Source organism: Ranitomeya imitator, chromosome 3 (genome assembly GCF_032444005.1).
Source record: "Ranitomeya imitator isolate aRanImi1 chromosome 3, aRanImi1.pri, whole genome shotgun sequence".
In the NCBI taxonomy this organism is placed as follows: Eukaryota; Metazoa; Chordata; class Amphibia; order Anura; family Dendrobatidae; genus Ranitomeya; species Ranitomeya imitator.
The window spans coordinates 92,379,063-92,392,102 of NC_091284.1; the positions used below are offsets into that span (position 1 = coordinate 92,379,063).

The 13,040-nt window shown below is 41.9% G+C and overlaps 1 protein-coding gene across 5 annotated transcripts in view; it reads right to left on the reverse strand.

Moving 5' to 3' along the window:
* The window catches only part of LOC138672780 (cytospin-B-like), a 442,687-nt gene that overhangs the window by 110,193 nt on the left and 319,454 nt on the right, over positions 1 to 13,040 (reverse strand). Inside the window, exons 9-10 of one of the 5 annotated variants that reach the window (XM_069761136.1) lie at positions 9,107 to 9,184; positions 7,061 to 7,357 (exon numbers count right to left, since the gene is read on the reverse strand). The exons of 3 other annotated variants lie outside the window; for them this stretch is intronic. In XM_069761136.1, coding sequence (XP_069617237.1) covers positions 7,336 to 7,357; positions 9,107 to 9,184 — 100 coding nt within the window. In that variant the 3' untranslated portion in view covers positions 7,061 to 7,335. Of the gene's footprint in view, positions 1 to 3,100; positions 7,358 to 9,106; positions 9,185 to 13,040 lie in introns of those variants that run through there. One more of the 5 variants, XM_069761137.1, reaches the window with a different exon arrangement.

Below are 13,040 nucleotides of genomic sequence, written 5' to 3' on the forward strand. Positions count from 1 at the left end.
CCTGTAGGTAGGTCCCTAAGCAACCTATTTTGTTCCAGTTAGTGTTTGTACCCACTAGTCAGGTCCCTGAACCCGTCCTGTCTAACTTATTGCTAAACCAGTCCTGTCTGAACCTGAACCTATTCCCAAGTCCATCCTGTTTGAACATCTTGTTCTGTTCGAGAATGACCCAGTTCAGTATGTATATCTGTTTTACTAGTTATCTGAATCCTGTCCTCCAGTGACTCCAAGTCTGTGTCCGTGACTACAAACCTGACCCTTTGGGTCAGCTGCTGCAGTGTTGGGGACATGCCTTGGAGTACTACCTAAAATTAGTAAGGTCCTCCATTTCAATGGAAAGTTTAAAAAAAAAAAAAAGTTCCAGGGACCAATATCGTTTAGTTATAGCAATGGTTTAGCAATGTAGCAATATTAAGAATAATTCCCAGCAACAGCTTGCCTCTACATAGTGATTTTCCCAGAGAGCTCCATTATTATTTATTTTGCATCGACAATATTTTATACCACTATACAGAAAATGCATTCACAAAAGTTCCTGTTGCCTAATGGGGCTTAAACCCTAATTAGAGATAATAATTTTTAAAGGGAATCTGTTAGTAGGATCAACCCTCTTATGTCGTCTACATGAACACGTAGGTCATAGAAAGCTGAATAAAATGACACCCTGATATCTGTGATCCGATGTCTTATTCCAGAGAAATCCATATTTTTATTCAAATGTAAATGAGTCGTTAAGACCTATGAGCCAGACATAGATCTCCGCGAGAATCTGCCTCCAGAGCTTATTTTAGATGGGAGAGTTACCAGTATGAGACATGTAATGACTGACAGTACACTCTATTGATCTACATGTCTCACACGGATAGCGCCTCATATCATTTAAAATAAGCAGATTCTCAGGGAGATCAATATCCGGCCTATAGATCTTAACAGCTCATTTACATATTAAGAAAAATGGAGATTTCTCTAATAAAATAACATTGGATCGCAGATACCAAGGTATCGTTTTATTATATTTTTATTACCTACATGCCTATATAGATGGCCAAGGGGAGTTGATCCTACTGACAGATGACTTAATACTTTCATCTTTCTACAGAATATCCCCTATCTTTTCTCTTGTTTACGTGAAGAGAGAATAAAAGGGAAGAGTCTGAAGAAAATAATAATAAAGTAAAAAAAAAAAAAAACATTAAAAATACTTAACAGTGAATTGGCTCCTTCTACTAGTTACATGAATGGTCCGACTAGGAGGATGCCAGCAGTTTCATTAGAAGCGATCCTTTTGGCAGATATCTGGCTGCTTATAATGAAAGACGCCAGTGTTATAAATAGGACTCTTGTTTCCTTAGCAGATCGTATCCTGAAAAGTGTACTGTGGTGTCCTTCAGTCTGAGCGCTGACAGTGACGGGACAAATTAAAAAGTGAAGCTTTGCCGCTTTGACACTCTCTACACACATCTTCGCAGAAAAATCGGTATATCACTTCACGCCATTTATACCAAGTCCTTGCAACGCTGGCAGGCATCCCAGGTCTTCCTGGATGGACACCTACCCTAATTCCAGGAAAGGAGGTTAATTATTCCATTCAGCAGATAATTAGATGTTTAGGACCCCATATTTGCATGCCAAGATTTTTTTCTTCACTGATTCTACATGAATCCAAGAGAAAAGACGGTCGTAACGTACAGGCGTGAAGAACACCGAACCGCTATATTCGGGTCTTTTGGTGTTTGTTTACGGTTTTTTTCCCATGCTGATGAGCAAATATTGGGACAAAAGGATCAAAAATATTGATCGTGGCCTCTCCATATACAGTGCACGCTGTCGGCAGGAATAGAGATGAAGTGCTGCTGATAAGAAGGATTTTTCTGCATAAATAATCCAATCACTCAACAAGAGAGCGTTTTGCTTATTTATCAGGTGATTGCCGACATGATTATTCAGTCAGATAATTGGGAATGAACGATTTTACGAAGATTCGAAGATTATAGGTTCAACTCAAAGGGGTTTACCCACGAACAAAGATAAATTTTAAAGTTGATTTTATTAATATATCTTGGAATAATAATAATTTCCACAATTGGATGTTGTTGTTTTTTTTTGTTTTTTTTTAAATGTTCCTGCGCTAAGATAATCTTATAAATGTGCCCCTGCTGTGTACTGTGTAATGGCCGTGTCTGACCGTACAGGAACATGGTCTGATCATACCACAGCTCCTGGGCAGGGGAGGAGGCAAAATGGAGTATACAGATATTACAGCATGGATCACAGATTATTCTTTTTGTGAGGTAAAGTATTTTTAAAAAATGTTTTACCTCAAGCAAAGAGTCAACTGTGATCTCCTGCTGTCCTGTCTGTATACTCTCTTTTGCTTCCTCCCCTGCCCAGGAGCTGTGGTATGATCAGACCATGTTCCTGTACGGTCAGACACAACCATTACACAGCAGGGGCACATTTATAAGATTATCTCAGCACAGGAACATTTTTTTTAAAACACATCCAATTGTGGAACTTATTATTATTCCAAGATCTCTTGATTAAAATGAACTTTGTTCTTTTGAATAAAAACCCTTTAATGGACCTCTATTGTTTTTTCAACCAAGATAACTATATAAGTCTGTAAGGATTGTGTGCGCTCCTCATTATTTGGATACTTGCATAGTATTTTACATAGTTCTTTCTGAGCGCTGCATAGCTTTATTATATGTGCAAGGTAGGACATTAAAACGTAAACCTTTAATTCAAATTGAAAATCTAACTACACAGTGCAATTTAAAAAATGGCAACCATTAGTTTTTTTCACTTGATAAAGACGCCAGTATGGAATTGAAACGTATCCCTGCATGTGTTGCGGAAGTCGAACAGCCGCGAGACATGCAGTCCCTGGGACTCGAACATATTTATTCGAGCATGCCAAAGACACTCAGCACATGAGCATGCTGAAATAACACCTTATGCGAGCATGTTCGCTCTTCACTAAATATGACCAGCTACAAGTACATAAGCTTACATATAAAACAGATGATAAAAAGATCACTAAATCCCTTCTGCTTCATTACCCGCTAACATCCACGGTAATAAAAACAACCACAACGAGAACGTTACACATCAGATGCTTTATTTCTGTAGGAAAATATGAGATTTGAATAACATTTTTTTTTTTTTGCTGCCAAGAAAACAGACATTGGCAACAAACAATCACTTTTTCAGTATTTAAGCACATCATAAAAAATACATTAGTTGCACATAGACATATCCGGGATACATTTAAGAGGGCCAAGCGAAAAGTAGAAAGGTGGCGGCTCTATTCGAAGGCATGCGATTCTGATTTTTCAGACGCTCGGCCGTAATTTTTCTCCTTTGCGTCATATCTCAGGAGCGTCCTTTATGGCCTTTGTAATAACTCGGAAATTATTTTACTACTGAATATTTTCCCAAAATGCCAATTTTGACAATATCTGTATAAAATATTTAAATAGATAGATATAAAAAGTGTTATATTACAGATGAACTCAGCACTGTCCGCCCACCTCCTCAATGGCGGGTGTAGATCACAGAATGGCACGTAGTGCATTGTTAGCCCTCACCAGTCATTACCATCCCTCACTACACATCTCCATCACACCTTCATTTTCAAGGAAAATAAACACTTCATTTCAGGTTTAGCCCCACCTGCAGATTTCACAGTTTCATGGCGTAATGGCCCGTCCATAGGCCGGCCATTAGGATTTGCGTTTGGCGGGGTCTAATAGGCCTGGGGGCACTGATGGGAAACCGAGAGCGTTCATGTCTATCTAACCACCTAGTTACTAGTGTTGCTATCGATCATGGCATCTAAGGGTATGTGAACACATTGTCTCATGACTTTTTTAGATGTATGAGAACCCACAGAATTTTTGAAGCAGAAAACGCTTCAGGAATAGTAGGCGTATTTTGTTTAATGCAGCATCTTTTCATTTTTGCAAATTCTTAGTCACCATCGTTCTTTTTTAACTTCCTAAAAGAATGGTTATGTGACTGTCACCTAACCACTTCAAAGATTTTGGAAACAAAAACCTCCAAAGGAGCGATCACATGAGTAGAAAGTCGTTTTTTTACAATGCAGTGAATATGTCCATTCTTTTAACCATTTTATGAGCAATTTTTCAGTCAGGATTCACAAACCCACCTGAAAAAGACTTTGTACACACACCCTAATGAATCAAAGCTCTGAGTCTAAAGCGGGAGCAGGGCTCTTAGTTACTGCTGGACTTCTGCAGCAATGGCATGGGCACAACTTCTATGCTCATATGGTCACTCCTACGATCTGGCTGTCAGTCAATGCTTGGGGCGTGGTTTTAGCCATCACTCATTATACACTGAGAGGTGACTGAAGCTGCAACGGCTGTACTGCTATGACTGAAAGCCCGAGGCTGTCCGGAGGAATAAAAGTTAATTTCCTCCTGGAAGCGAGGCTCTCAGCACTGGCACAGGCAAGCTTCAGAACGCTATTAACTTGCAGATTAACCCCATATCTGCAGGTTAGTGGCATTTTTTTTTACATGACAGGCAATCTTTAAAAATGATTTACCCAGAATCGCAACTTACCACCTATCTGGTGACATAATTTTGCTTTCTCTAGCCCAAGGTTTACCGGGGCCATTAATGACAAAGACTTACATTGGGTAAACTCTCCGAAATCGTCCGACGGTCTAATGTGTACGAAGGCATCCCATCTGAGAGAAGGATCCGACCTGCTGGATTTCCAGTGGCTGATCCTCCTGCTCTCCATGAGATAAGCGGCAATCATAGGATCGCGGCAGCAGATTTCTCACAGAGGAGGAGATAGCCGTCAGCCGAAAGATTGCTCAGCTGACCATCTAATGTGCATGGCCATGGAGGCTTGAGGTTTTGAATAGAGCAGAACTGCACATGCATCCACTACTTCATTCAAACAGGGAAAACGAGACAGTGGTTCATTAATAGCCGTCAGCGAAACAACTGCTTCCCCAATGGCCATCATCACTGACAATCCCATAAATATCCGTGTATGACAAACGAGCATGAATAGAGCTGGAGTGACCGAGACTTCAGATCTACAGTCTAATTCGGATATCAATTCCAACGCCAATTTCTTTGTATCAGTCTGGCCATTTAAAGGTATTGATTAGTAACTTTTTCTCAGTAACTTTTTATCCGTCAGTGCACAGCAGGGTTTTACTGGCAGAACAGCCATATGTAACGGGTCTATAGAGAGTGCTGGATCTCCTTATAGAGGTTTTCCTACAAGCAAAGCACATTTTAATCAACCAATTTTGTAATAATAATAATTTCCACAATTGGATGTGATTAAATAAAATGTTCCTGTGCTGAGATAATCTTATAAATTTGCCCCTGCTGTGTACTGTGTAATGGCCGTGTCTGACCGTAGAGGGACATGGTCTGATCATACCACAGCTCCTGGGCAGGGGAGGAGGCAAAAGAAAATATACAGGCAGGACAGCAGGAGAGCACAGATGATTCTTTCTGTGATCTAAAGCTTTTGCTGCTCGTTTTCAAACATGTTTTTCCTCATGGAAAGAATCTGCTGCGATCCCCTGCTGTCCTGTCTGTATACTCTCTTTTGCATCCTCTCCTGCCCAGGAGATCTGATATGACCATGTATAAGGATACCAGTTATGTACAGGGTATTATTGTCAATGTACAGTGCATTATACACCATGGGAAAAACATGGATGGATGTAGGTCAAGGCCACTATTCACATTGAATAAGTAGAACTATTGTGTGGCCAATAACTTGCTCTCCTGATTCCCCCATACACAGGAACGCTCGGCCCATTGCTCCTGTGATCTCTATGAGAAGCCTATCTACATATCATACAAAAGGATCAGCCATTGAAATTCAAACCAGCCGGCGGGATTGGCTGACTTTAATCTAATACGTATGGAGGCCTTAAAAGGGGTATTCCCATCTCCAACATCCTATCACAATATGTAATAATATTAAAAAATGTAGTATAGTTCCTCTGATTCGCTATGTCACTTACCTGATGTGCAGGGCTTTGCAGTAGCTTAGGTATCCATGGTTATGACCACTAACCGCTGTCACAAGATGAGTGCTCATAACCATGGATACCTAAGCCACTGCAATGCCCTGCACATCAGGTAAGTGACATAGCGAATCAGAGAAACTATACAACATTTCTAATTGGAGGTTTTTGCTAATATTATTATTATTATTATTACGCCTACTATATATTGGGATATGATCTTGGAGATTGGAGTTCCCCTTTAAGTCCCCTGAAACAAGATTCAAGATGGGTGTCTGTCTTGGTTAAGATCTCAGGTCACATTTCAGAGCTTTTATATTCGGGTTGTACATGGACTCGTGGGGTAGCTACTTCCTGTAGGTGGCAAATTTTTTCCCGCTTTAGGAGAGAGACTTAATTTGTTTGTTAACATTCAATATAATGAAGCCATAGAAGCTTTGCTGGATTGTACTAGGTTAGTCCAATTGTATTAAATGGTGTCAGTCAGAGCTCCATTATCTCAGACATCAAGAGTAGCATAGAGATTGCACTAGTCCTGCATGAAAAAATAGAGAAAAAACTGACTAATGTGAACAGAGCCAAAGGAAACGCAAGAAGGAAATGTGATGGAGGTCTATACATACCTACAGCCTCAACATATTACAAGTTTCTATAGTTTTCAGATGTAAACTGTGATCGATACTAGCATTCCATAAAATATCTTCTGGAAATGTAAATGTAAAGATGGAGACCATGGAAGAATTCTAATCATGGGCTAAAATTAGCAATGAATTTTATCAAGAACATATTGAGACACTGCATTAAACAAGGCAGATGATAGATTATTTGGGGAAGTGAATGGAAAACTAATTATACAAAATTAAAGAGGTACGCCTCCCCGACTCCATATTTCACAACTGCCAATAGTTCGACTGTTTCAGAAGAAATCCAATCACCCTCTAACACTGACATCTAGTGGCTCTAAACGGTATTACAAAGAGGTAGCTACATAGAAAAGGAAAAAAAAAAAAGAGAGCAGGACCAAAGTGTCACATGAGCACAAATGTCAATATTTATATAAATGCACAAACTCAAAGTTAATAGAATGGCCGCATTGCCGAAAATACAGCATAAAATAAAACTTCTGCATAACACAATATTTGCTCATAGATCTGCAGTTTGAGGTTAACCCTTTAAACACGATAATACTACATAGCAGAACACTAAAATATATGGCTCTCTGAGATTAGGATGACTGGCTATAGTCCACAGCTGTCAGTGTGCGGCCTCATTCGGGGTCCGTGGCTTCTCTTTCGTCCCATTGCTAGCTTGCGCAGGCAGCATAACTGCAAAAATAGAGCACATGTGTCATGGGAGATGATGCGCAGAGAACGCAGGTCTTACATTCATGATATAATCCACCTCCTGTTACAGATAGTAGTGGTATCTTGTGAGGGTGCGTATGCAAAAATAAGCAAACAGGCAGCACATGGACAAAAGGAAAGCACAAATGTGTCAGAACGGACAAAAAAGGCTGAACGGACATACAACTGGGACAGAGGGGATATTTGTAGTCAATGCTCCTAAAATGTATTAGTTATATGGGGAGACAGAGCGGCTCTAGGGTTCGCACCGATGCCGTATGGGGTTAGACAAGAGGACCTGGAGGTTACCTCTTCTCATTACAATAAAGAGCAGAATTATTATTATTAGGGCTTGTTCGGATAAGTAAATAATCGGTCACATGGACCCCAAAAAACAAATGCGTCAGTGCACATGGCTGATTTACCCTGCGGGCAGATGGCCTTTACAGAATAGATTCCTAGTATGCACCAGATCCATTTTACAGACCAGACTCATATGTGTCCATGAAGTAGTAAGTCCGGGTTAGTCACAGAGGTCAGTCCGAGTATTGGCAGTCGTATACGCCCCATGACATAAGCCCGTGTGAACCCGGCCTTGGGCTTCCCTCACGTGTCCATGTTTCATGTTCGTGTACAGACCTAAGTACCGCGACTGATTCTGGGTCTCCTGACCCCAAATAACAGTCTCACTGGCATGTATGAGGCTGTTCGTTAGGGTCAGGATACACAAAGTTGGACTGGGCACTGCCTTAAAGGGAACCTGTCACTAGTTTTGTCATATATCAACTAAAATGGTCACCGTATTCAGCGCCTGTGCTGCATTGCATAAATGCTTATATAACCCCCTGACTCCCCCTGTAAAAACCTTTTTGAGCTCTCCACACTGTATGGTAATCCCGTTAGTCAGGTACAATGGCCGGGGTTTCCTTCCCTCCCCCCGGCTGCTGCTCGTCATCCTCATACTTTAATTGATGTATATGACTCTTCACGTCATTCACAATGCCAGGCTAAATCTGTCTGCGAACAGAAATTGCGGCTCACGCCTGCGCACTATGCTTTGACCAACTGTGGGCAGAGCCAAAAACATAAGGCGCAAGATTTCAACCAGCAATGTGGATGACGTGAGGAGTAGTGATGAGCGAATATTTTTGGCGTCCTCCTTATTCGGCAAACTATAGCGCTTACCAAGTAAGCTGCATCGGGAACCCGGCTAACTGGGCCGCTCCCGATAATCCGCTGTTCTGAGCCGCAGCTGCAGGTGTCGTGGCTGTGTGACAGGCTCTCCATGGATGTGCTGTGACACAAGCAGCTGCGGCTCAGAACAGCGAATTATCAGTCACTGATGGTGAAATGCGGATGTGTGAGCTGGTGCAGGAGAACATCTCCCAGCTTCACTATAGAATTGGTCATTTAAGCTCTTAGATGTATGAGAAACCCCCTGCAGAAAATGAAAGGCAGTCATAACCATAGATGAAACTTGGAGCTCTAGGCTCCAATGCAATATCTGTAATAGGACCTCCATCTACTATGTGCCATTTTTAATACTGGTGTCTAAGAATATGGGGCTTTTGGCTTAGCGGTGTTGAGGCCTGGGAGTGACCGCTACCTCTGTCCCCCTTATACCTTTGACATATTGGCTATCACTCACCTCCCTCAAAGCAAAAAGTAAGGCAGCTCGCTGACTGTGTTTAAGAGTATGATTACCCCTTACGCCCCTTTCCGGCATCTTACCTCTGTTTTATGTTGCTTGCACCAGTATCTAGTTTGCCAGCTTTCAGGAGATCTCCGGCCGTGAGCATCTTTTTCCCCCTTAACAGCAGAAGGATGACATCAGGTAAGACGAGCCAGGAAAGTACTGAATGTCCTATGTGACGTTCAAAGCATCTAACCGGGAAGAGTCTACACAGCGCTTGTCCAAAAAGCGAACCTCAGGCTGAAAGCCATGTGTCCTCCAAAATATAGACTTTACATACACTTACAATTATTGGGGGAAAAGACTCATCAAGTGACAGGTAGTCATTTTTTGTTCACAATGATACCTAGTGATGTTAAACTATATACGGAGATCTAGGTACGACAACTTCTGGAAATGTAGAGTCTCTGTGTGGAAATCTACTAAAACCTCAACACATTTGATGATTCGGATTACTAGTGTACGGTATGATACAGTTAGGCCATGTTCAGATGTGGTGGATTTGTTTCAGACCAAATTCTGTAATAAAATCCTTACAATACACACAAATGGGGTTTTCAAAAGTAGATCCATATCTGTTACCACACAAACATTTCGGTTTTATTTACATGCACTGAGTTTAGACTGTTAACCTTTTAGTGAGAGCCAATTTGGTACTTAAAGGGAACCTGTCACCCCCAAAATCGAAGGTGAGCTAAGTCCACCAGCATCAGGGGCTTATCTACAGAATTCTGTAATGCTGTAGATAAGCCCCCGATGTATCCTGAAAGATGAGAAAAAGAGGTTAGATTATACTCACCCAGGGGCGGTCCCAGTCCGCTTCTGGTCCAATGGGTGTCGCTGTCCGGTCTGGGGCCGCCTATCTTCTTACGATGACGTCCTCTTCTTGTATTCACGCTGCGGCTCCGGCACAGGCGTACTTTATCTGCCCTGTTGAGGGCGGAGCAAAGTACTGCAGTGCGCAGGTGCTGGGCCTCTCTGACCTTTCCCGGTACCTGCACACTGCAGTACTTTGCCCTCAACAGGGCAACAAAGTACGCCTGCACCGGAGCCGCAGCGTGAATACAAGAAGAGGACGACATCGTAAGAAGATAGGAGGCCCCAGACCGGACCGCGACGCCCATCGGACCAGAACCGGATCAGGGCCGCCCCTGGGTGAGTATAATCTAACCTTTTTCTCATCTTTCAGAATACATCGGGGGCTTATCTACAGCATTACAGAATTCTGTAGATAAGCCCCTGATGCTGGTGAGCTTAGTTCACCTTCGATTTTGGGGGTGACAGGTTACCTTTAATGATCAAGCCAATTTTTACATTTCTGACCACTGTCACTTTATGAAATTATAGTTCTGGAACACTTCAATGTATCCCACTGATTCGGAGACTGTTTTTTCGTGACATATTGTAGTTCATGTTAGTGGTCAAATATCTTCGATACAACTTGCGTTTATATATGAAAAAAAGTGACATTTGGCAAAAAATTTGAAAATTTTGCAATTTTCAAACTCTTAATTTTTGTACACTTAAATCAGAGAGTGGTGTCACACAAAATACTTACCGTAAATAACATTTCCCACATGTCTACTTTACATCAGCACAATTTTGGAAGTTATAAGGGTTAAAAGTTGACCAGCAATTTCTCCTTTTTCCAACAAAATTTACAAATCCTTTTTTTTAGGGACCACCTCACATTTGAAGTGAGTTTGGGGGGTCAATATAACAGAAAATACATTTTACTTTTTTTCACCAAAAATTACTTTGGAACCAATTTTTTTTATTTTTACAAGGGTATCAGGAGAAAATGGACTACAAAATTTGTTGTGAAATTCCTCCTGAGGATGGCGATACCCCGTATGTGGGGGAAAGCCACTGTTTGGGTGCATGTCAGGGCTCGGAAGGGAGGGAGCACCATTTGACTTTTTGAATGCAAAATTGGCTGGAATCAATGTTGGCGCCGTGTCGCTTTTGGAGACCCACTGATGTACCTAAACAGTGGAACCCCCAATTCTAATTCCAACCCTAAACCCAACACACCCCTAATCCTAATCCCAACCCTAACCATAACCGCAACCCTAACCCCAACACACCCCTAACCTAATCCCAGCCCTAACCATAACCCTAACAAACCTATCCCTAACACACCCCTAACCCTAATTCCAACCCTTCCCATAATCCCAAACATAACCACAACCCTATCCCTAACCCAAACCTAACTACAGCTCAACTCTAACTTTAGCCCAACTCTAACCCTAGCCCAACCCTAACCCTAGCCCACCCTAACCCTAGCCCAACCCTAACCCAACCCTAACCCTAGCCCAACCCTAACCCTAGCCCAACCCTAACCCCAGCCCAACCCTAACCCCAGCCCAACCCTAACCCTAGCCCAACCCTAACCCTAGCCCAACCCTTTATTTTGATCACTGCGATAGACCCTATCACAGTGATCAAAATGAACCAATAGGAAAAATGTTCTATTGTTGCCGGGTGCCAGCCAACAGATCTCAGTGGGCGCACTGCGCATGCGCCCGCTATTTTCTTCCCGGAAGAGATGTCGGCGGCCCAGGGAACTTCACGTGGGGGTTGCAAGTACAACGGAAGTACCGGGGAGAGATCAGGGGACCCCATTTCTCTCTCCTATAAGAAGAGAGAAATTAAATGGGAAATCGGACTCTCTTTTTTGCAGTCCCCATTATTCCGTTAATAACGGCGATTGCAACACTGGGGGCAGTAAAAACTGACCCGAATCATGTTCTCTGGGGTCTCAGCTACCCCAGGTAGCTGAGACCCCAGAAAAATTCCAACTCTGGGGGGCGCTATACACTTATTTCTCAGCGCCGTTAAAAAGCGGCGCTGAGGCATAAGTACCCTTAGCTCCCGCCATTAAAAGGCATATCGGCAGTTGATAAGGCATTAAATGAGCACAATCAACAATATTGAAGTAATTCAGCCCTTGTTTACCGGCCTTTTTCACAGGTTGACGAAGGACTGGCACAGAACATCACTAATAGATCAGTCTGTCACCATACAGTATAATGTTATCAGTAGCAAATCTGCAGTTTACACTGGGTGATGTGCTGCCGAGAACAATGATTTTTTGTTCTGCCATAAACAATCCACTCACCTGATGAATGAGCAGCATTTTGCTTGTTGGATGGGCAATTGCCAACATGTTTATACCTCTGAAATCTCGTCTATGCTGCCAGTATTTATAAATGTGGATGCTACATACATACATCATATGTAACAGACACACAATACACGCGCATGTATACACCGAGCACATACACACAGGTATACAGAGCACATACATACGCATGTACAATCAAGAGCACATTCTAGGCTCAACCAGGCACAGACACACACGTTCATTCACATCACTGGGTTGTCTGTGTGATACAGGACGGGTCCTCGAGAGAGACGCTCTTTTTTTCAACTGTGACCACAGACGATATTGCAGGATCTTGGGTATCCATGGTTATGGCCAATGATATAGTAACAGTTAGTTGTCATAACCATGGATACCCAAGGTCCTGCAATGCCTGCAAATGAGGAAAGAGATAGCAAATCAGAAAAACTATACTACATTTCTAATTGGAGGTATTTGCTAATATTATTATTACACCTACTAAATATTGCGATAGTATCTTGAAGATGGGAATACTCCTTTAAAGCCCTGATCTTGGTATGCTCTAGATTTTCATTGTGGCCACATGACTGATTACACTAAATACCGAGCTATGAAAAGAAAAAGCCAAAAGCATCCCACACAGAACACCACACAATAACAAAAAACTGCAAAATTGCAATTTTTAAAAACAAATTAATAAATATCGCTGATTCTGACTGTTCCCCTAGTCCAGTTTGTTTGCACAGCTAATTGTAGACTTATCTGTACTATGAACAAAGATCTCCTGAATATTTGTATAGAGATTTGGGTGCTGAGGAAATGATAATTCTAGTAAAAAAAAGTAA